Genomic DNA, 25,136 nt, shown 5'->3' on the forward strand with positions numbered 1-25,136 from the left:
AAAAAAAAACACAAAACAAATTTGATGAATTGATTAAGCAAAGTTTCAGGATACAAAATTCACATACAGAAATCTGCATTTCTGTACACTAGTAATAAACTTAACCAAGGAGGTAAGAGATCTGTACTCTGAAAACAAAAACACTGATGTTCTAACCATTGATGTAAAACACTGATGAAAGAAATTGAAGGTGACATCAACAAATGGGAAACTATTCCATGCTAATGGATTGGAAGCTATCATTAAATGTTTATAACACTGGGGACGCCTGGTGGCTCATTCGGTTAGGTGTCCAGCTCTTGATTTTGGCTCAGGTCATGATCTCACGTGAGGCTCATGAGTTCAAGCCCCACATCAGGCTCTGTGCTGACAGTGCGGAGCCTGCTTGGGATTCTCTGTCCTCTCTCTCTCTCTCTCTCTCTCTCTCTCTCTCTCTCTCAGAATAAACAAACTTAAAAAATTTTTTTAAATGTTAATATTCAAAGCCATCTACAGATTCAGTGCAACCTTTGTCTAAATACCAACAGCATTTTTCACAGAACTAGAACAGATAATCTTAAAATTTGTATGGAACCACAAAAGACCCCAAATAGCCAAAGAAGCAATTTGGAAAAAGAATAAAACTGGAGATATCACACTTCTCAGTTTTAAACTATGCTACAAAGCTGTAGTAATCAAAACAGGATGGTACTGGCACAAAAAATGGACACAGATCAATAGACCAGAACAGAGACCTGTATAAACCCATACTTATATGGTCAATTAATCTATGACAAAGGAGGCAAGAATATACAATGGGGAGAAGTCTCTTCAATAAATGGTTTTGGCAAAACAGGACAACTACATGCAAAACAATAAAACGGAACCATTTTCTAACACCATACACAAAATAAACTCAAATGGATTAAAGACCTGAAACCACAAATTCCAGAAGCAAACACAGGCAGTAATCTTTTTTGACATCAGCCATAGCAACATTTTTCTAGATTTCTCTCCTTGGGCAAGGCAAACAAAAAGCAAAAATAAACTGTTGGAAGTACACCAAAATGAAAATGGTGAAGGAAACCATCAACAAAAGACAATCTACTTAATGGGAGAAGATATTTGCAAATGATATATCTGATCAGAAGTTAAAATTCAAACTCTACAGAGAACTTATTATACAACTAAATGCCAACAAAAAAAATTATTCAACTTAAAAAAGCAGGGTTGCCTGGGTAGCTCAGTCAGTTAAGCATTTAACTCTTGATTTAGAGTTATTATGTCACAATTTGTGAGATTGAGCCCTGCATTGGGCTCCCCACTGAGAGCACACAGCCTGCTTGGGATTCTCTCTCCCCCAATCTCTCTGCCCCTCTCCCACTCGTGCTTGCATTCTCTCTCTCTCTCAAAATAAATAAACATTAAAAGAAAAAGCAGATGACCTGAATCAAAATTTTTTCCAAAAAAGACATAAAAATGGCCGAATATAACATGCCCAACATAACCAGTCATCAGGAAGATGCAAATCAAAACTATGATGAGATATCACCTCACACCTGTCAGAATGGCTAGAAATAAAAAGACAAGAAATAACAAGTGAGTGTTGTCAAGGATGTTCAGAAAAGGGAACCCTTGTGCACTGCTAGTGAGAATGTAAATTGGTGCAGCCACTGTGGAAAACAGTATGGAAGCTCCTCAAAAAATTAAAAATAGAAATAATGGGGTGCCCAGGTGGCTCAGTCTGTTAAAGTGTCTGACGTCGGCTTAGGTCATGATCTCAGAGTTTGTGGGTTTGAGCCCCGTGTTGGGCTCTGTGCAGACAGCTCAGAACCTGGAGCCTAGTTTGGATTCTGTATCTCCCTCTTTCTCTGCCCCTCCTCCGCTTGCACTCTGTCTCTCTCTCAAAAAAAAAAAAAAAAAAAAAAAAACAAAATTTTTTTTTAATTAAAAAAATAGAAATACCATATAATACAGTAATCCCACTACTGGGTATCAGCCAAAGAAAATGCAAACAAAGTGATATATATACCCTTATTTTTACTTTAGCATTATTTAAAATAGCCAAGATACGGGAGCATCAACAAATGAATGGATAAAGATAGGGTATATATAAATACAATGGAATATTACTCAACCATAAAGAGGAATAAGATCTTGCTATTTGCAATAACACAGATGGACCTAAAGGGCATTGTGCTAAGTGAAATAAATCAGAAAAAGACAAATACCTTATGATTTCACTTATATGTAGAATCTAAAAAACAAAACAAATGAAGAAAAAAATGAAAAGCAAACTCTTAAATACAGAGAACTGGTAGTTATCAGAGGAAATGTATGTAGGGAGATGGTAAAATAGATAAGAAAGATAAAGTGGTACAAACTTCCAGTTATAAAATAAGCCCTGGAGAGGAAAATCACAGCACAGGGACTATAGTCACTATTGTAATAATACCATATGGTGACTACACTTCTCATGGTGAGCAATGAGTAATGTATGAAATTCTTGAATCCATATGTTGTACACCTGAAACTTATATAACACTGCATATTATACATCAATAAAAATACTCATAGACTTGTACTTACTGTCATTTTGTTGGCTTTCTGTTGTTCTTGTTTTTATAGTTCTGTTTTTTACAATCTCTTTCCTTATCATTTGGTGACTTTTCTTAGTGTTACGTTTATATCTTTTATTGTTTTTGTGAAACTATTAGGCTCATATATGTTATTTTAAGCAGCCTATTTTAAGTTGAGGTTACCTTATGGTTACCATAGTGAAACTATTATAGGTATTTGGTTTATGGTTACCATAAGGCTCATATATGTTATTTTAAGCAGCCTATTTTAAGTTGAGGTTACCTTATGGTTACCATAAGGCTCATATATGTATATTTAAGCAGCCTATTTTAAGCAGCCTATTTTAAGTTGAGGATCACTTAAGTTCAAGGGTGTTCTAAAAGCACTATATTTTTACCACCTTGCCAAATGTTTGATATTTTGATATCCTATTTTATGTCTTACTATTTTGTGTATCCATTGACTAATATTATAAGTCTAGATGATTTTACTAGTTTTGTATTTTAACCTTCATACTAGTTATGTAGGTGGTGGATCCACTACTTTTAATATATGTTTACTTTTATTGATGAGATCATTTCCTTCACAATTTCATTTTTTCCAGTTATGGCCTCTTCTCTTCCACTTATATTAGTTCCTTTAACATTTCTTTTATAAGAACATTTATTTTATAAGACTGGTTTGTTGTTGACGAATTCCCTTAGCTTTTGCTTGTCTGGGAAACTCCATCTGTCTCTTCAATTCTGACTGATAATCTTGTTGGGTAGAGAATTCTTGCTTGTGATTTTCATTTCCTTTAGCACTTTGAATATATCCTATCACTCCCTTCTGGCCTGTAACTTTTCAGCTGAAAAATCAGTTTTAATAGTTATATGGAGGTTTCCTTGTGTGTAACTAGTTGTTTCTCTCTTGCTGCTTTTAAGATTCTCAAACTGTTGATAATTTGATTATAGTGTGTCTTGATCTTCTCTAGGAATCTCTGCTTCTTAGATGTGGATGTCTGTTTCATTTATTAGGTTAGCAAGTTTTCAGTCATTACTACTTCAAATAGGTTTTCTGTCCCTTTTTCTCTCTCCTCCTTCTGTGACAACTATAATGGAAATATTAGTATGCCTGATGTCCCAGAGATCCCTTAAACTATATTTTGTTTTTAATTTTTTTCTTTTTACTGTTCCACTTGAGTAATTTCCACTACTGTCTTCCACATCACTGATTACTTCTGTAGCATCTAATCTCCTGTCAATTCCCTCTAGGATATTTTTTCAGTTATTCTTCAGCTCTGATTGGCTTTTTATGTTTTCTGTCTCTTGGTTGAGGTTCTCACAGTGTTGATTCAGTCTTCTTCTGAGTTTGGTGAGCATCTTTATGGTCATGATTTTGAATTATTTTTCAGGTAGATTGCTTATTTGTTCCCTTAAGTCTTTTCCTGAGGTCTTGTCTTGCTCTTTAATTTGGAGCATATTCTTCTGTATCTTCATTTTGTCCATTTGTTTCTATGTATTAGATTGATGAGTTGCATTACCCATGCAACTTGAAGTCTTGAAGGAGTAAGTGGCTTTATGTAGGTGTCTTATGGGGTGTAATAGCTCAAACCCCTGTGGTTCATCCAACTGAGGTGCACCTGGGATATCCCTGTTTGGATTGTGTGCACTCTCCTGCTCTGGCTCGTATGCACGGGTGGGGGGTACAGGCCTCGAATGTGACTGGCAGTGAGGTCTGGTTTTGACTGCTGCTTGGGAAGAAATTGCTCTCACCAGCCCTGGGACAGTGAGTTTGAAGGGGAGTTAAAAGAAATGGTGCCTACTATCACTTCTGTTCCCAAAGAATGTTAAAGCAGGTCCCTACACCTCTGGCACATGGTTTAAAATTAATCTCCTTTACATGTAAACCCAGGCACTTTTCACACTACTGCCTCTGCTCTGGGACTTGGAGCAAGTGAGATTACACTCACACTTTTTAAGAGCAGAGTCTCCATTTCCTTCACAGACCTAAGCCCCACTGGCTTCCAAAGCCAGACATTATGGGGCTTGTCTTCGTAGTGTGGGTTCCCTAGACTTGGGAGTCCAATCTGATGTGGGGCTTAAACCTTTGTTTCCTCAGGGAGTCCTTGATGGTTATGATACCCACTGCCCCCCCCCCTCACTTATAGGTCATCACACTGGCGTTGTGGATCTTAACCATGTTTTTGTCCCTCTTATCCATCATGGTGAGGCTTTTTCTTTATATCCTTAATTGTATATAATCTTCTCTGCAAGTCTTCAGTTTGTTCTCAGATATAGTTGTTCTACAAATGGTTGTAGTTTTGGTTTGTCCATGGAACAAGATAAACTCGAAATCCTACTCTACCATCTTGATCCCCAAGGCACATCTAATTTCTATTCAAAAGCTCTCATAAAATAGATAGAGCATAATAAAATCAAGTCAGTAATATCTTTATAAAAGATCAAAGTCGGTGCTCATAGAGTGCTTTGACATCATACCAGGGCTGTGTAATGCAGTGGAATTCAGTCTGAGCATGTGATTCCCTTGATTTCACTCAATAAAACATTATTTGGAGTATATGTCTTCAGAAAATTGGTTGGAATACATTCCCTTCATGGAACTTCCATACATATTTATTCTCTTCACTGGGTTTTCAACAAATATTGAAGAACATAGAGTTTGAGATTATATTACAATGTAATAATTAGGTTGAATCTTTTGTATGTTGTCAGTTTAATTTTTTTTTTTTTTCTGATTAGGGAACTTGGCTTCCAGAAAAGCATGCTTCAACAGAGGTGACATCTTAGGTCAAATCAGGGGGTAAAATGCTAGAATTTCTTTCTCTTTTTGGAGAAAGTGTAAGTTCAACTAATAAGTGGAGAACTTGGAGAATACCCCCATGCTCTTGAAATATTCAGAAATTATTTTAATTTCAATGCAAAATCAATTAAAATCATATTCCCCATAATAACCAAAAAAGTGGAACACACCCCAAATGTCCTCATTGACAAGTGGATTAGCAAAATAGGTTACATGCATACATGGAATATTGTTCTGCACCAAAAAGAAATGAAGGGCTGATAATTCTACAACAGGGATGAGACTGAAAAGATTAGGCAAATTGAAAAAAAGCAAGACACAAAAGGCCACATATTGTATGACTCCATTTACATTAAATATCCAGAAAATTCAAATCCAAAGAAACAAAGTAAAGTAGTGGTTTTCTAGGGCTAGGGAGAGGGGGGGAATGACTGCCAGTGGCATCAATTTTCATGTTGGGGTTATGAAAACTTTGCAAATATAATGGAGATGGTTGCACAACTCTGTTAATATATTAAAAATCACTTAATGTACACTTCAAAGAGGTGAATTTTTATGCCCTATGAAGTATATCTCAAAAGAACTGTTACAAATGTAAAAGATAAATTCAATATATTGCTTTCTTATGAAAAATGCAGGCTCAAGAATTCTTAAATCTACTTGAAATATCAAGATAATTAAAAAAAAAAAACTTATGGAAATTTTAAGTCACATACAAAATGAAAATAGTGTAAAAAATCCCAACATATCATCACCCAAGTTCAGTAGCTATCAACAAATAACAGATCTTGTTTCACCTGTACTTCTACCCACTACTTTTTTTTTTTTTACAAGATATCTTAATCTGTAAGTACTTTAGGAGATATCTCAAAGTTGAGGAATCTTTTAAAAATAACCACAATATAATTATTCTATCTTTACATTTTAGCAATAACTCCTTAATATTTTCAAATTTTCATGAGTATTCTTATTTCCCTGGTATTCTCCTACTTAATTTGCAACTAATTTGTTGAATTAGTTTCAAGATTCAAATTAGTTGCAAACAAGATACACATGTTGCATCGGATTAATTCCAGCATGTTTTATTATTGATACACTTTTCCCTTTTGTAAAAATTCCTTTGACAAACTAAATGTGTGTTGTTGTTTTTAATTCTTAGGTATTAAAAATGAGCTATAACAAAATTCGAAAACTTCAGAAAGATACTTTTTATGGCCTCAGGAGCTTGACACGGTTGCATATGGACCACAACAATATTGAGTTTATAAACCCAGAGGTTTTCTATGGACTCACCTTTCTCCGGCTGGTGCACTTGGAAGGAAATCAGCTCACTAAGCTCCATCCAGATACATTTGTCTCTTTGCAATACCTCCAGATATTTAAAGTATCTTTCATTAAGTACCTATACTTGTCCGATAACTTCCTGAGCACCCTCCCTCAACAGATGATTTCCTATATGCCTGATTTGGAAAGCCTTTATCTTCACGGGAACCCATGGACCTGTGATTGCCATTTACAATGGTTATCTGACTGGATACAAGAAAAACCAGGTATATATGCTATTTATTTCTTTGTCCTAATTAGAAGAAACCTGCCTGGAGGTCTTTACCAGTAAGCAGGGAGGCCAATGTAATTTAGCTGGAGAAAAAATAAACACTAAATAATAACTTAGTGATAATGCATTATCTTTGATGGATTGTGCATTGTTTCAGGTCAACTATCTGATCATCACTCCTGGAAAAATTAGCAAATAAGGAATGTTTTTGTGTTTTGTTTTCTCTACTTACTATGAGCCATAAAACCCCTCCCTTCTCTTCCTTTGAGTCATTTAGTCACTGTGCATTTTTAAGAGGTCTATTCAAGGTCCTATGCTCTGTGAGGGAAGTACCAACAGCATTCTCTGTTCTAACCATGCCTCTGATGGGTTATAGATAAGCAAACAGATCATCAGAGTGGGAAATGTGCTTTGATGGGGAAAGTAAAATTTGCCATGAAGAGGGTAAGATCCATTCATTCAACAAGTAGTTATTGTAAATCTCCTTTGAACAACAGGTCACAAAGAACACAGGGATCTAAAAGTAAACAAGAGGGTTTCTTCAGAGTTTGCATTCTTGTGGGGAAAATGGGCAAACAACTAAATGCACTATTGATTGTTGAATCAATACCGCGGCATAAAAGATACATCAAAGGGAAAGAAGGAATAACAACTAACAGGAAGTTAACATTATGAATTTGTGGTTGACATTGTGCTAGATGCTTTGTATTTTAATCCTTCCAATAATCCTCAATTTACAGATGAAGAAACTGAGACTTGGAAAATTTGGCTGTTTTGGGCTAGTCATTTAGACCATTTATGTCTCAGCTTTCTCACCTGTAACTAATATAGGGATAAGAATAACTGGAAAGAATAATTAAAACACAAAGTGCTTATTAGCACAATGTATGGCATAAAGCAAGCACTCAATAAATATGAAGCTTATCATTTTTATTGCCACCCACCCAGGCCACACAGCTAGAAAGTAGAAAAGCAGAAACTCAAAAGCCAAAACCTTTTCTCTAAAATGTACTTGGGCTTATCACTTACATATAACACCCAGGACTCATCCCAAGTGCCCTACTTAATGCCCATCACCCATTTACCCCATCCTCCCATTCAACTCCTCTCCAGCAACCCTCAGTTTGTTCTCTGTGTTTAAGAGTCTCTTATGGTTTGCCTCCGTTTTTATCTTTTTTCCTTCCTTTCCTCTGTGTTCATCTGTTTTGTTTCTTAAATTCCACATATGAGTGAAATCATAGGATATTGGTCTTTCTCTGACTTATTTCACCAAGCATAATACATTCTAGTTCCATCCACATTGTTGCAAATGGCAAGATTTCATTCTTTTTGATGGCCAATAAACCATCATGTATATATACATACATATACATACACATGTACCACATCATCTTTATCCATTCATCAGTCAATGGACATTTGGTCTCTCTTCATAATTTGGCTATTGTTGATGGCACTGCTATACATATTTGGGTGCATGTGCCCCCTCAAATCATTTTTGTATCCTTTGGATAAACACCTAGTCATGCAATTGCTGGGTCATAGGGTAGTGTGTTCTATTTTTAATTTTTTGAGGAACCTCCACACTGTTTTCCGGAGTGGCTGCACCAGTTTGGGTGTTGAGGTTGCTAAGTTCTTAATAAATTTTGGATACTAACCCTTTATCAGAGATGTCCTTTGCAAATATCTTCTCCCATTCTGTACGTTGTCTTTTCATTTTGTTTCCTTCGCCGTGCAGAAGCTTTTTATTTTGATGAGGTCCCAGTAGTTCATTTTTGCTTTTGTTTCCCTTGCCTCTGGAGACATGTCTGGCAAAAAGTTGCTATGGCCGAGGTCAAATAGGTGCTGCCTGTATTCTCCTCTAGGATTTTGATGGTTTCCTGTATTACATCTATTTTGTCTTTCAACCATTTTGTTATTGTGTATGGTGTAAGAAAGTGGTCCTGTTTCATTCTTCTGCATGTCTGTTCTCCTGAAACCATTACTACACTCTATGTAATAGAGTGTCAGAAACCTATAGTCCACAAACCCCAAATCTTTCCTATCTGGCCCTTGACATAAAAAAGTGTGCTGATCTTGGCCTCTAGAACAAAGCCTCAGCTCCTTAGCCCAGTAACTCCTAGCCTAAGCCTCAACGTCATTTCCTTCCTTTCCAACCCTCAGACCCTCTCCCATCCCAGACATAATCTACACTGTGTTAGTACCTCTTCCCTGCTGCATTCCTGCCTGGAGCACTTCCCTTCCTTTTCTGCCTGATGGGCTCCTAGCTAACCTTCAAACTCTGCTCAGTACTCCATCCTTCTGGGAAGCATGGTGCTACTCCACTCATCCCATCTGTATTCAAATATAGTTGACCATTGAAAATGTGGGGGTTAGGGGTATGGACTCCCAATACAGCTGAAAATCCATGTATAACTTTTGAATTTCCAAAAACTTCACTAATAGCCTTCTGTTGACCGAAAGCCTTACTAATAACACAAATGGTGAATTATATCATTTTGTACATTTTATATTGTATCCTATAGTAAAGCTAGAGAAAAGAAAAGGTTGCTGAACCAATCATAAGGAAAATATATTTACAGTATTGTAAATTTACTTCATGTGTTTGCAAGATAAATTATGTCAGTACCTATGTCATCTTACATGATACAAAACACTGTAGATGTTAAATACAGACATCAAAAATGAAAAGATGTCAAAAAGAAATTCATTTTTATTTTATATGAATGCATTGATAATGAAGCAGCAATATGATTGTGTTATGGTAGCCTACTAAAATTGATGCAATTACTTTACGGTAGCCTACCCTATACACAATGAATGAATCATAAAATTTTTATGGCATACAGTATTAGTCCTCATAATACAATATTGGAAACACTGTATCTTAAAAAATTACCACTTACCTAAAATAACAGGTTGATAATGTAGTCTCTCCAATTACGAGAGAGAGGCATGCTGTATGGCAAGGACTGTATGCCTATATTAGAAGATGCGGTCTACTTCCATGCATGTCTTGCACATGATGTTCTACATAATGAATACTGAGGCAGTAATGATAGAAAAACATCTCCTACAGTTCTCACTGTGTAGTTATTGGCTTTTCACACAAACACACATGCACAATACATTAAGTTCATTAACTTTACAGCATGATAATTACTGTTTATTATGTGGCAGTGGATCATCATTAGGTCTTCATCATCTTCACCCTGAATAAAGGACGAGGAGAAGACATTGGCCTTGCTGTGAAAGAAGTTGGAGGATGTGAAAGAGGAGGCAGGAGGGCATGTACACTCAGTGTAGCTTTACAGTAATACATTGTAATTTGTCTGACTTGTTTTATTTTTATGTTTCTATACAGTACCAATCTTTCTTCCATCATTTGCTTTAGTTTCAGTGTCCCCATCACAGAAGGGTCCATGTCATAAAGGAAGTCAAAACCAGTCTTGAAGAACAGGAACCATTCTGCCACATTGTCTAATGTCACTTTGTTTTCTGGCATGGCTTTTTCTGTGTCTCCTTCCTCATCATTACATGCTGATTTGGAAGCATGAATCTCTAGCAAGTCCTATATTGTTAATTCCTCTGGTGTGGTATCTTTTAGCTCTTGGATTTGTCTAAGTTCTGTATCTTGAAACGCTTCACCACCACCTCCTCAATCTGCTCCCCCAACCCCTGCCTTTTTTGCTGTATCTACAGTCTCTTTAATGATTTCCTTGATTGCTTCTGTGGTAAATCCTTTGAAATCATATGTATCATCTGGACATGGTTTTCTCCAAAAGGAAGTTACTGTTTCAGACTTAATGGCTTCCATGGCTTTTCCTGTAACAACAATAGCATCTTCACTGGTGTAATCCTTCTAGATTTTTATGATATCCTTTCAGGATTCTCTTCCATAGAATAATCCTTTCCATAGAATGTTGCATATAATGAGCCTTGGTGATTCTTATGACTCCCTAAATTAGAAATGTATCTGGGGCAAGGAAGCCACTTTTATGCCTTCGGTGTTGAACTCATAGGGTTGTGGGTAGGTAGGGGCATTGTCCAACATCAAAATAACTTTACAAAGCAGTTCCATACTGGCAAGGTACTTCCTGACTTCAGGAACACAAAATCAATGTAAACAATTTGGAAAAAAATATTCTCATCATCCAGGCCTTCTTGTACAATCAAAAGATTGGCAGGTGGTGTTTATCATTTCCCTTCAAGGCTGGGGGATTAGTAGCTTTACAAATAAGGGCAGTCCTGATCAAGAACCCAATCACATTTTCATAAAACAGTAAAGTTAGCCTATCCCTTCCTGCCTTAAGTCCTCTTCCTTACTAATAAATGTCCTTTGTGGCATTTTTTTCCGGCAGAATAGGGCACTTTTATCTACATTAAAAACCTCCTCAGGCAGATATCCTTTCTCCTCAGTAATTTTTGTGATGTTGTCCAGAAACTCATCTGCTCCCTCTTGGATGATAGAAACTGCTTCTCCTGCTTTCTTGATCTATTTTAACCCAAAGCTCTTTCTGAAATTATCAAACCATCCTTTGCTGGCATTAGGTTCTTGAGATTTAGATCCTTCTCCTTCAAGTTTCATGTAATGGCTTTGCTTTCTCGTGAATCATAAATGAGTCTACACATACGCCTTTCTTATAGCGGTCCTACACCCACATAAAAGCTGCATTTTCCACACAAGATAAAAAGGCATGATGCAAAAAGTGCAAGGTTTTCATGCCTGCTGGTGTAGCTTCAGTGACAGCTTCAGGGATTTCCTTTTCTTTTCTTCTTCTTCTTCTTCTTCTTCTTCTTCTTCTTCTTCTTCTCCTTTTTTTTTTTTTTTTTTACAAAGCTCCTTATGCTGGATTTCTGTTAAAGTGGCAGGTAATCACAGCCGCAAACCTCATATCAAAGCAGTTAACTTGTTCTTGTAAAGTCATAACTTTTCTCTGCTTCTGGGGAGCACTTCCAGCATCCCAAGTGGCACCTTGTATGGGTCCATTGGTATTATTCAAGGATTATGGTATTGCAATGGACATGATGAAAAATAGATGAGAACCATGAGAAATCAGTTTTTACTGCAGTATGCAATTTACTGGAGAGATGAAATGCACCAGAGATGAATAGTATCACAAGATTCTTGTAACACTTGAGCTTACCTCAATAGCAATAGAAAGTGGCTACAGTTAATTTTATGCAGTTATGATTTAATACCGTACCTTTATGTTTGTTTACATTTCTCTCAACTGTGAATGGTGCCATATATGGTCTTTAAGTGTGTGCATAAGTTCTGATACATTTTAACTTTTTATAATAGATTTGTGCATATTTTGTGCACTCATGACATACCTTAAAAAAAAATGTTTTCAACATTTCTAGTCTATGTGGTTTATCTGTAAGGTTTCTCAAATGGTCACAAATCTCCAAAAGTTTTTCCAGTTTATTTATTGAAAAAATTCACATATAAGTGGACCCAGGCGTTTCAAGGGCCAACTGCGATCATTTCACCACTTGGTCCACAATTCTATTCCTGAATGGAAAACATTATATTGATTAGTATTAAATGTCTTTTACCTTTCCTATGCCTGATTTATTTATCCCTCGCCCCTAGAATGTGCCTACATCATAGTACGTACTCAATTTTTGTTAAACTAAGCTTCGATTAATTAACTATTTTAAAGGTGAATACAAACGAGTCCACCACCTACCTATGATCTTAATATATCCCCAAATTGTACACACACACACACAGACAATATATGATTAGCCAAACCCATTAGCGCTAACATCTTTCAGTCATGTCTAAAAAAAGTGTTCTCCTTTTAACTGAGATGCCTTAATGATAACTCTATAAGATTTATGAATTAGTCACATCAGCTTTTGCTTTGACATTTTTTGATCAATTCTGAGAGATTCTTGGACATAGGTTCTCATGTCTTCAGTTGCTTTACTTAGCATGTGATAGATCCTCCTTTTACACATATCTCAGTAGTCCAGTGTAGTGCAGCTTTATCTATTTGTGGGTATCTTCCCTTCTTAGGTTCCACAAAGCTCTTCATGTTGCTTCTTTATAAAATAAGGGTTTGTGGCTATTTCTTTGATAAACATTTGTTTTACAAAAATCAAATTTTTGTCCAGCTTCTCTGTTTTCAGGCCTTTCTACCTACCTAATAACATCTTGTTTTAGTGCTAAAGCATAGTGTAGTATTTTTTAAGTTGGAGTTTTCTTTTTTATTATTTTTATTTTAGAGAGAATGTGAGCAAGCATGAGCGGGGGGGGGGGGGGGCGGGGAAGAGGGAAGGAGACAGAAAATCTTAAAATCCCACAACCCTGGGATCATGACCTCAGCTGAAATCAAGAGTAGGATGCTCAGCCAACTGAGCCACCCAGGTGACCCAAAAGCATAGTATAATCTTAATACAAACATTTTAAGTGACAATATATGTAGTACCAACAGTGCTTGTAATTCAGTTAAAGAGAAAACAATATAAGTAGCTAAGACACTGGTCAGTGGGTGGTAATGGTTCCCATATCAAGACTGCCAGCAGGTCAGTTACTACTGTAAAACACCTTTAATTTTAAGACACATCTCAATTTACAAGTTAAAATGTGGAAGAAATATGACCTTAGAATTAGGCCAGCCTGCCTGCCTTCATCCTTCCCTCCAATCTTTTCTGAGCATCCACTGGCTACGGCTGGGGGCATACAGATAAACAAGTGTGGAGCTTACAGTCTTGTGGGAAGGCAGAAAACTAGACAAGTTCATTCTAATAGTGGGCAGATGAGGAGTAGGATAGAAGTGGAAGGTACAAGAACAGCATAAAGCAGGAAGCCCACCCAAAAGTGGTTTTGTGGCTGGGTTGTGAAGGATATAAGTAGTTAGACATTGATGCAAGAGGGAATGTCAGACAGAAAGTGATGGGAAGTGGAAGGACCAGCATATGCCAGAGCCTAGTAAGGCATGTCAGGGTTGAGGAATGAAAAGCATTTCTGTGTCACTGAAACTTATTGTGATTGAGGGAACCAAGTGACAGGATAAGATCTACATCTGAAGTAAAATACCTGATGCCCAGGGCCTGCTAACTCTGGCCCAGGTGCTAGCAATAATAAGCATCCAAGATGTGAGCATAATTCTGTGATCAGGTTTAATTAAACCAGAAGTCTGCTGTGTTTTTTGCTACAGTGGGGTTTGAACCCAGGGTACTGGTAAGTAGATTAAGAGTCATAGCTGGTTGGTAAGTAGGTGACTGAGAAGAGCCTCTTATGAGTGCTCAAAGGTTGTCAGGCTTGCCAGCTACTTCCTCTGCATCGGTTTAGATTGTAGAATTCACTGAAGTCGCTGAGCCAAATGTATGTAGCATCACCTGTCATGCTGGAGTACAAACTGAAGGGTTTGGAGTCCATGTTGTCACAAACGGCACAATCTCATCCTTTTTTGGTGGCTAATATTCCATTATATACACATCCCACATCTTCCTTATTCATTCCTGTATTGATAGACACTTAGGTTACTTCCAAATCTTGGCTGTTGTAAATAATGCTGCAATAAGCATAGGTGCGTATGGAGTTTTTTGAATTAGTATTTTTTTATTCTTTGGGTAAACACCCAGTAGTGGAATTGTTGGGTCACATGGCAATTCTATTTTTAATTTTTTGAGGAACATCCCGACTGTTTTCCACAGTGGCCGCACCAGTTTGCATTCCCACCAACAGCACATGAGTGTTCCTTTTCTCCACATATTCACCAACACATGTTGGCAGGTGTCATTTGTTCATCTTTCTCAAGATTGCTTTGCCTATTTGGGGTCTTTGTGGTGCCCTACAATTGTAGTAGTAGAAGTTCTAATTTTGTGAAAAATATGGGTATTTTGTTAGGGATTATATTGAATCTGTAGATGGCTTTGGTTAGTACAGGCATTTTAATATTAATTGTTCCAATCCATGAGCATGAAATATCTTTATATTTTTTTATGTTGCCTTCAGTTTCTTTCATCAATGTTTTATAGTTTTCAGAGTACAGGTCTTTCACCTGCTTGGTTAAGTTTATTCCTAGGTATTTTATTATTTAGGGGGCAATTGCAAGTGAGATTGTTTTCTTAATTTGTCTTTCTGCTACTTCATTATTACTATATAGAAATGGAATTGATTTCTGTATGTTAGATTTGTATCCTGTGACTGCACTAAATTCATTGATCAGTTTTCATAGTTTTTTGGTGTACTAAGATATCTTACATAGAGTGTCATCTGCAAACAGTGACACTTTTGGTTCTTCCACATCAATCTGGATGCCTTTTATTTCTTTATCTTGTCTGACTGCTGCAAGTAGGAATTCCAAAGAGGACTGTGTTGAATTAAAGCAGTGAGAGTAGACATCCTTGTCTTGTCCCTGATCTTAGAGGAAAAGCTGTCATTAAGGATGATGTTAGCTGTGGATTTGTCATATTTGGCATTTATTCTGTTGAGGTAGGTTTCCTTTACACCCATTTTGTTGATAGTTTTTATCATGAACAGATAATTCTGTCAAATGTTTTCTATTTATTTATTGAGATGATATGATTTTAATCTTTGTTTTGCTGATGTAGTTTATCACATTGGTTGATTTGTGACTATTGAATCATCCTTGTGTCCCCAGAATAAATCCCATTTGATCATGGAGAATGGTTCTTTTAATGTATTTGTGGTTTTGGTTTGTTTTTGTTGTTTTTTTTTTTTTTAATTTTATATAAATCCAAGTTAGTTAACATATAGTGTAATAATGGTTTCAGGAGTAGAATTTAGTCATTCAGCACTTAGATACAACACCCAGTGCTCATCCCAACCAGTGCCCTTTTTAATGCCCATCAGCCATTTAGCACATCCCTCCATTCAAATCCCCTCCAGCAACCCTCAGTTTTTTTCTGTGTATTTAAGAGTCTCTTATGGTTTGCCTCCCTCTCTGTTTTTATCTTATTTTTCCTTCCCTTCTTCTATGTTCATCTGTTGTGTTTATTAAATTCCACATGAGTGAAATCATATGGTATTTGTCTTTCTCTGACCAACTTATTTCACTTAGCATAATACATTCTAGTTCCATCCACATTGTTGCAAATGGCAAGATTTCATTCTTTTTGATGGCCAAGTAATATTCCATCACACACACACACACACACACACACACACACACACACACACACACACCCCACATCTTCTTTATCCTTCATCAGTCAATGGACATTTGGGCTCTTTCCATAATTTGGCTACTATTGATAGTGCTACTATAAACATTGGGGTGCATGTTCCCCCTCGAATCAGCATTTTTGTATCCTTTGTATAAATACCTAGTACTGTAATTGCTGGGTCATAGGGTAGTTCTATTTTTAATTTTTTGAGGAAACTCCACACTTTTTTCCAGAGTAGCTGTACCAGTGTGCATTTCCACCAGCAGTGCAAAAAGGATTCCCCTTTCTCCACATCCTTGCTAACATCTGTTGTTTCCTGACTTAATTTTAGCCATTCTGACAGGTGTGAGCTGGTATCTCATTGTGGTTTTGATTTGTTTTAATGTAGTGCTAAATGCAGTTTGCTAATATTTTGTTGAAGATTTTTACATGTATATTCATCAAGGATGTTGGCCTGTAACTTTCTTGTTTTGTGCTGTCTGGTTTTGGGATCAGGGTAATGCTTGCCTCCTAGAATGTGTTTGGAAGCTTTCCTTCCTCATCTATATTTTGGAATAGTTTGAGAGGAACAGGTATTAACTCTTCTTTAAATGTTTAGTAAAACATTAGATAAACAGGTTATCTTTTAAAGGACAGTGACGTTCTATGACTCTTAAAACATTATGATGAGGAAATAGAACTAAACTCCTATTAGTAAAAAGTAAGAAACATAAGCATATTATTTTGCTTCCCTAGATAAGGAAATTATTCTTTTAGGTAGTATTGTCTGATTACCAAATATATATCTCTCTAAGCATGGGAAATAAAGCAATCAGCAAGACAGACAAAAATCCTTATGACTATGGATATAATATTGTGCAAAGGTATATAGACAATATCTTTTTTTAGAAATCAACCCAAAGACAAAAAAGTAGGAAGCTTTCTATTAAACACTAAAATTTCCAAATTGTTCTTTCAAATTTTAGCAAAAGCTTTTTTTTTTTTAAATGTTCAAATGTTAATTCATAAAGAGGCCACAGCTGGCAATAACTCAATTGTCATTTCTCCTAGATATAATAAAATGCAAAAAAGACAGAAGTCCCTCCAGTCCTCAGCAATGTCCACTTTGCATGAACCCCAGGACCTCTAGAGGCAAGCCCTTAGCTATGGTCCCAGCTGCAGCTTTCCTGTGTGCCAAGCCAACCATCGACCCATCCCTGAAATTAAAGAACCTGAGTATTCTGGAAGACAGCAATCCTGTGTCCATCTCTCCCCAAGATTTCATGGCACCCTTTGGCTCCCTCACTTTGAATATGACAGACCAGTTTGGAAATGAAGCTAACATGGTCTGCAGTATCCAAAAGCCCTCAAAGACATCATCTGTTGTATTCGCTGAAGAAAATGACTATATCATGCTAAATACATCGTTTTCAACATTTCTGGTGTGTCACATAGATTACAATCACATTCAGCCAGTATGGCAAGTTCTGGCTTTGTACAGTGATTCTCCTCTGATTCTAGAAAGGAGCCACTGGCTCACTGAAACACCACAACGCTGCTACAAATATAAACAGGTGGCTCCTAAACCTGAAGACATCTTTACTGACATAGAGGCTGGTCTCAAAGCAGATCCCTCTTGGTTAATGCAAGACCAAATTTCCTTGCAGCTAAATAGAACTGCCACCACACTCAGTACATTGCACATCCAGTACTCCAGTGATGTTCAAGTCACTTTACCAAAGGCAGAAATAAGGCCAGTGGAACACAAATGGACCATGATTTCCAGAGATAACAATACTAAGCTGGAACACACCATTTTGGTTGGTGGGACCATTGGCCTAGACTGCCAAGGCCAAGGGGACCCCACCCCACATTTGGAGTGGATTTTGGCTGATGGGAGTAAAGTGAGAGCCCCTTATGTTAGTGAGGATGGACGAATCCTAATAGACAAAAGTGGAAAACTAGAACTCCAGATGGCTGATAGTTTTGATACAGGCATATACCACTGCATAAGCACCAATCATGATGATGCAGATATTCTCACATATAGAATTACGGTGGTGGAGCCCTACATAGAGACCTATCATGAAAATGGGGCTCATTATACAGTTTTCATTGGTGAAACACTTGACCTTCCATGCCATTCTTCTGGTATTCCAGATGCCTCTGTTAGCTGGGTTCTTCCAGGAAACACTATGCTCTATCAGTCCTCAGGAGACAAGCAAATTCTTAACAATGGCACACTAAGAATATTACAGGTCACCCAAAAAAACCAGGGTCATTATTGTTGTGTAGCAGCCAACCCATCAGGGGTCGACTTTTTGATTAACCAAGTTTCAGTCAAAACAAAAGGGCAAAGGCCAGTGGAGCATAATGTAGAAACAGATGGATCTGGATTTGATGAGCCCAATCCCATTGCTCATCTTAAGGACCCACCAGCTGCGCAACTCCCTACATCTGCCCCAGTGGGAGCTGAGGCTGGAAAAGAAGGCTTCAGCACAGGTAAAAAGCACAACTATCGTGGGTTAATACACCGTCGGCGAGGAGATTCACTAAATCGACATTTTAGAGACTATAGGAGGCCCTTCTCTCCCTCTTCTCGGAGAATTGACCCACAACACTGGGCAGCACTTTTGGAGAAAGCTAAAAAGAATACTATGCAAGAGAAGCAAGAAAATACAACGGCAAGGCCACCTCCAGTGGTCACCCAATTCCTGAAAATACCTGGTGAAGAAGCAGACTCTTCAGGCATGCTCCCTCCAGATGAGGAATTTATGGTCCTGGCAACTAAGGCTCCTAGTGTTCTGGTAAGGACATTGACTGCCGATTCCAGAAAAATACATGATAGTATTGTGACAAGTCTAACTGCCAGCACTGAAGTCTCTCCAATTGTGGGCCCACAGATACTACCACCTGACAAACCAATAGATTTCAAACTATTTCCTACTACTAAAACTACAGCCATGTCGAAGAATATAAACCCAACCATATCAAGCAAAATACAAAGCACAACCAACAAAAATTTATCCACGATCTTTCCTCTACCACCTGAAGCAACACAATTTCAGGAAGCTGACAACGTTGGGAAGAAAAAAGAGCATTTACAAAGTGTGCTCCCAAAAGCAGCAGGGGCTGGGACCAAAGATGTCAATATCAAAATGCTGAGTGGTACTAACAGCAAAGCTGATATATTCTTAGGGTCTGTAAATGCCACGAATAGTCATCAGACATCTGTAACAGGAGTCAGTGAACCTAGGAACAATCACTTCTATCCACATATTACTCAAAAGCTTAGCACCTCAAAGCTACCTTCGGGCACATACACTGCTACTCATTCTCAGTTACAGATTCCAAGAAATATTACAACTAACATCCCACCAACATCCAGGCGCTTTGGAAGACGGAGGAAAATTTGGGGTAGGGGTCGAATTATCAGCCCGTATAGAACTCCAATTCTTCGAAAGCATAGATATGGCTTTGTGAGACCTACACTCAGAGGTGCTTTTGAAGAAAGCACCACTGCATTTTCAGCCACAGAGCTTGATATGCTGTGCCCATCCTGTTCTCCCAGAGAAAGGCTCACCACTACTGCAGCAGCACTGTCCTTTGCAAGTTCTTCCCCCATCCTGCTCACCAAAGCTGAAACTGCCCAAGTCACAGCAGAAGAGTCTACAACTCTAATCCACAATCCATCTTTTGAGAACAAGCCAAATGTAGATATTGAGAGAACAACACCCACAATAAAATATTTCAGGGCTGAAAGTATCCGAGTGACTCCAACTGGGCCAGTTACGACTCCTGCCCCGAAATCCTTATCTTTGGAAAAAACTCATATAACAAATAATGGTTACCCAAGTGTGTCTAATAACATTGAAGTTAAAAGAGATTCAATGATTATTTCACCACTCCCAGATCCCACCACCAAGTCATCTATGTCTACTACTACAGCCATGACAAGATTTTTAAGAAGGAAAATTCCCTGGCATCAGATCTTTGTAAATAACCATGTCCAAAAAGAGAGGTTAAAGAATCAGCATCAATTTAGTTCACCACAAAGCACAGCCCCAGTGTTTCCTAAAACATCTCCTGCTTTACCCACAGATAAAGTTTTTCCTTTCCGTTTCACAGAACTCTCAGCAAATGTGATGCAAATTCCATCTACAACATCAGCTACAACTCACCAAAATGCCACCGAAACACACAGTCCTTTAAGTCTTCCAACAATGAAGAAGCTTCCCTTTCCATCAGTTTATCCTACACCTCCTAATGTCTCAAGCAAAGAATCAAGTACCAATTTCATATCAATGCAGACAGCCAGGCTAACAATTTCTCCTACTGACCCTGCATCAGTCATTGTCAGTAAAACCCAAATAGCCAGACCCAGGACACAAAAAGTACAAAGAGAAAAGGAGCCTCAGAACAACAGGAAGGAACCACACTATGCTCTCAGTCAGAGCTCTGGTCTCACTGCATCTACTACTATGATACCTCCTGATCTAACTGCAGCTGAAACTTCAACCAAGCCCAGTGTCTTTGCTTTCACTCATTCTCCATTGGAAAACACAAAAGAAATTTCAAGCACAATTGGTCTTTATCCAAGAACACTTACTCTGACAGATATAATTGAAGAACTGTCCCAAGAGAGTACTCAGACTTTGAAGAGCAGAATTGTTTCTGAAATCAATTTGCCCAGCAAACCATACCAGAACGCAACTAGGAACACAATCATTAGACACTCAACCATGCCACAATTCCTGAGTAGCAGTGCTGTTCCAATGCCAATTCCTACCTCCCATCCCTTGAATAATCAAAGTACAGTCACAGACAACATGGCAACTCCCGTTTTTAGGATGATGACAAATACAATGGTCAAGCCACTTGAACACTCTAGGCATAATGATAATCCACAGCAATTAGCAACAGAGGTTGCAGCATCTCCCAAAGTTCACCTAAATGCCAAGGTCACGATTGGAACCACCCACTTTATCTACTCCAATCTATTTCATTCTACTTCCAAGCCATCACTAGTAACAGTTAAATCACAAAATTCTAAACTGACTTCCTTTCCCTGGTCAGAAAACCATTTCTGGCACAAGTCAGACCCAGAAATTGCTGAAAAAGGCAAAGAGCCAGTAGTGGATATTATGCCCACTCCAGGCTTGCCAGAGGATACCACCCATGCATCAAATTGGGATATTCAGAAGACTGCAAAGAAAAATGGCTTTGATAAGACACCAGTTCAAAAAACAGCAACTTCTGAACTCCTTCCCTTTGATTCTTTGTTTAGGAATACATTTGAAAGACCCAGAATAGTTGGAGGAAAAGCAGCAAGTTTTACTGTTCCAGCTAACTCAGATGCTTTTCTCCCTTGTGAGGCTGTTGGAAATCCCCTGCCTACCATCCACTGGACCAGAGTGCCATCAGGTATTTGGAACTGTTTGTTTACACTTTGTCTTCTTTAGTCATGGAAAAAGGAAAAGACTGTGTTATGTTTCAGGGTTACACATACAAAGAACACCAGTTTCAAATCTCTCCAACATACAGAAATGATTAATATCCTCATTTGACATTTGCTGCATAAAGTTTTTTGTTCATTAGAAGGTTAATATGTTTTAACATGTTAATTAAGAACAGTTTGAAATGTTTTGAAGGCAGATACAAAGAAATGTGATTTGAAAGAGAGCCTTCTCTTTTTCATTGTGTTGAACCATATGACTTTTAAATTAAAATTATGGAAATAAACTTCCAGGAACAATTTTATCAATCTTAACACTAAGTGGCCTAATTTTAATTTTAAATATATTTGTTCTCAGTAGCCTAACAGCCCCTCCCAAAGCTTTCCTCTTGAGACTTCCCCTTGAAGAATTTGATTTCTATTTCAACTTTGACGACCTATGACTATAAATTTCTTTTTTCTTATCAGGATTTGATATGGCTAAAGGGAAACAGAATAGCAGATTCCAGGTGCTACCTAATGGCACCCTGTCCATACAGAGTGTGGACATTCAGGACCGCGGACAGTACCTGTGCTCAGCATCCAATCCGCTTGGTACTGATCGCCTTCATGTCACCTTGTCCGTGGTTTCCTATCCCCCCAGGATCCTGGATAGACGTACCAAAGAGATCACAGTTCATTCCGGAAACAGCGTGGAACTGAAGTGCAGAGCTGAAGGTAGACCAAGTCCTACAATTTCCTGGATTCTCGCAAACCAAACAGTGGTCTCAGAATCATCTAAGGGGAACAGGCAGGCCCTGGTGACATCTGATGGAACGTTGGTCATCCACAATCTCAGCATTTATGACCGGGGCTTTTACAAGTGCATGGCCAGCAATTCAGCTGGCCAGGATTCACTGCTGGTCAAAATACAAGTCATTGCAGCCCCACCTGTTATTCTGGAGCAAAAGAGGCAAATCATTGTAGGGACTTGGGGTGAAAGTTTGAAATTGCCCTGTACTGTCAAAGGGACTCCTCAGCCCAGTGTTCACTGGGTCCTCTCTGATGGCACTGAAGTGAAACCACTGCAGTTTATAAGTTCCAAGTTGTTATTATTTTCAAATGGGACTCTGTATATAAGAAATGTAGCCTCTTCAGACAGGGGCACTTATGAATGCATCGCTACCAGCACCACTGGCTCTGAGAGAAGAGTGGTAATTCTTACAGTGGAAGAGCGAGAAACCATGCCCAGGATAGAATTTGCATCCCAGAAGTGGACTGAGGTGAATTTTGGGGACAAATTACTACTGAACTGCTCAGCCATTGGGGAGCCCAAACCCAGAATAATCTGGAGGCTACCATCCAAAGCTGTTGTCGACCAGTGGCACAGGTAAACCATACCTTTGTGTTGAGATGATCTTCTGTACAGTTTCTGAAATGGAAAAAGCAATACGGTGAAGCCAGCAGCAGATTTAGAGAGCTCATAGACTGGACATACAAGTAACTCTTTCAGAAGAGAGCTAATCCTTTTGAGGTTAATATAAAATAATATATAAAAATCAACCTTCTTACATGTTTAAGTCTAAGGGCCAGCTAGCTATTCAATTCTTACTGAATTCCCATAGTTAAAAGCAGATTAACAATCTCATTTGCTTTCATACTTGGGACAGCTTTAAGATGGTAACTATGTAAAAGTATTTGTAATTTCTCTAACCAAAAAGAGGGAGGAGGGAATTTTGTAATGCAATCAACTTTCTGTGTAATCTTGAATACAGTTTCCACCACTCGTGCAGAAAGCACAATGCAAGAAGGTATTACATTCCTGATGGGAATAACAGCTAAAGTTCAAAATTTAGGTTATTAAGGAAAAGATCTAAAACACTTATTGGATGTTAAGTCAATTTTGGAAAAATGGAAATCTTATCCAGGGGCACTAAAAGATTTAAGGAAAGTCTTAAAGAATTAACTGAAAGGAAGTCTGGAGAGTGTTCTAAAAACACATTATTAGTACCTCAAAATAAATCTTGACCAGGTATCTACCTCCTTCAGAGGTAAACAGCAAGGAAATTAAGTATGTTATTTATATTTGGTTTTGGGGGAGTATTTATGGAACACAGATTGTTCATAGTGTGGAAGAGGCAACTGAGTGTATAAAGATCACAGATGCTACCATGGGCCCATGAGAGGCACTGGCATTTTTTTCTTTTATAATTCAACTTGTTTGCTAACTAAACACCTCAATTATTATTTTGCAACTAATCTCAAAAAGGTAAGGATACTCTTAGATGCTTTAGATATGTCAACTGAAACAAAAGGGGCAATTTATTGCAAAAAGAAAAAAAAAAAAGTCCTTACTGTTTCCACTTCTTAGCTTTAGAAGGTTCAACTTTAGAGTCTAAAAATGAGAAAACTTTCATCATAGCTGTGCTTATCTGTGACTCCTTCATCATGACCAAAAAAAGCAAAACCCTTTCACTTTCTTAAAGCCTACTTTTCACCTGAACCAAAAAGCCTCTTCTGGGTATTCAAAAACAGTTTTGATTCAGAGCACTACCAGTCTGTCTCCAGTACTTTCAACATATATGACTTGTTTCAGCACAGAATGGTTTCCTCTTCTTCAGAACCTCCCTCCTCATGACCTAAGAGCTTGTTACAAGGCAGAGCATCTGGTCTCACCCCAGACCTGCTGAATCAGAATCTGCACTTTAAAAAGATACCCAGATGCATCACATGCTCAATAAAGGCTGAGAAGCATTGCTTTAGAAAAAATACAGACACTTGCTTGTACATTATTAATCTTCATAAAGAATTATATTTCTTTTACACGGGGACCACTTCTTTCAAAAGTCAATTTTGTCTCTTAAAAATATTAGTTTACTAAAAGAAACCGCTATCGTCTCTTCTTCTGTATTACAACTTGCAGCTGCATCCAGATTTGGGGGCAGGACAAGGTCACTCTAAAAATCAATGGTTCTCAAAGGACGCGGTCCCCCTGCCAGTAGCATTAGCATTGCCTAAGAACGTGGCAAATCAGAAACTGAGTCTGTGTTTTAACAAGCAATCTGTGTTCTTAAAAGCCTTCCAGGTGATTTTAGTGCCTGCTAAAATTTGAGACTGGTTCTCAAACTGTGTTACTTAGGAGCTACAGTCACCTGGGACGTTTGTTACTCACTGGGTTCCCAGATCCCTGGCGAAATCTGGTGAATCAGAATCTCTGAAAAGTGAAGCCAGGAAATCCAGGTGATGAGAGAACTGTTTTTGAGAGCCAAGATTTAGAGCACTGTTCTTGGACTTGGCTGCATGAGAATCATTGGAAAACTAAGAAACCTGATGCCTAGGTCACACTCCACACCAATTTAGTCAAATTCAGGGAGGTGGGACCCATTTTATACTCCATAAATGATTTTCATATTCACCCAAGTTTAAGAATCAGTGCTTTTATAAAGTATTAGATAAGAATATCAGGTGGTGAAAAAGATAGGAATTTGAGAACTAGCCCTGTAACCCGAGGCAAGTTACTAAGGCTCTCTAAATATCAGTACTTTCAGCTGTATAGTGGGGAACTACTTAAAGATTTAAAAATAACAGTACCTTTTGTAACGTACCACAACACTATCCATACTTGTTTGCTGGAGAATGAAAAGTGACTTGGGCTGTTTG

General features: G+C 37.9%; 1 protein-coding gene across 2 annotated transcripts in view; it reads left to right on the forward strand.

Moving 5' to 3' along the window:
• IGSF10 (immunoglobulin superfamily member 10) overlaps positions 1 to 25,136 on the forward strand; it is a 75,801-nt gene that overhangs the window by 47,421 nt on the left and 3,244 nt on the right. Inside the window, exons 4-6 of one of the 2 annotated variants that reach the window (XM_045503238.1) lie at positions 6,521 to 6,911; positions 17,114 to 21,466; positions 21,966 to 22,866. In XM_045503238.1, the coding sequence (XP_045359194.1) occupies positions 6,521 to 6,911; positions 17,114 to 21,466; positions 21,966 to 22,866 (5,645 nt within the window). The remainder of the gene's footprint in view (positions 1 to 6,520; positions 6,912 to 17,113; positions 21,467 to 21,965; positions 22,867 to 25,136) is intronic. The other variant, XM_045503239.1, reaches the window with a different exon arrangement.

This window comes from Leopardus geoffroyi, chromosome C2, assembly GCF_018350155.1.
Source record: "Leopardus geoffroyi isolate Oge1 chromosome C2, O.geoffroyi_Oge1_pat1.0, whole genome shotgun sequence".
Taxonomy (NCBI): domain Eukaryota; kingdom Metazoa; phylum Chordata; class Mammalia; order Carnivora; family Felidae; genus Leopardus; species Leopardus geoffroyi.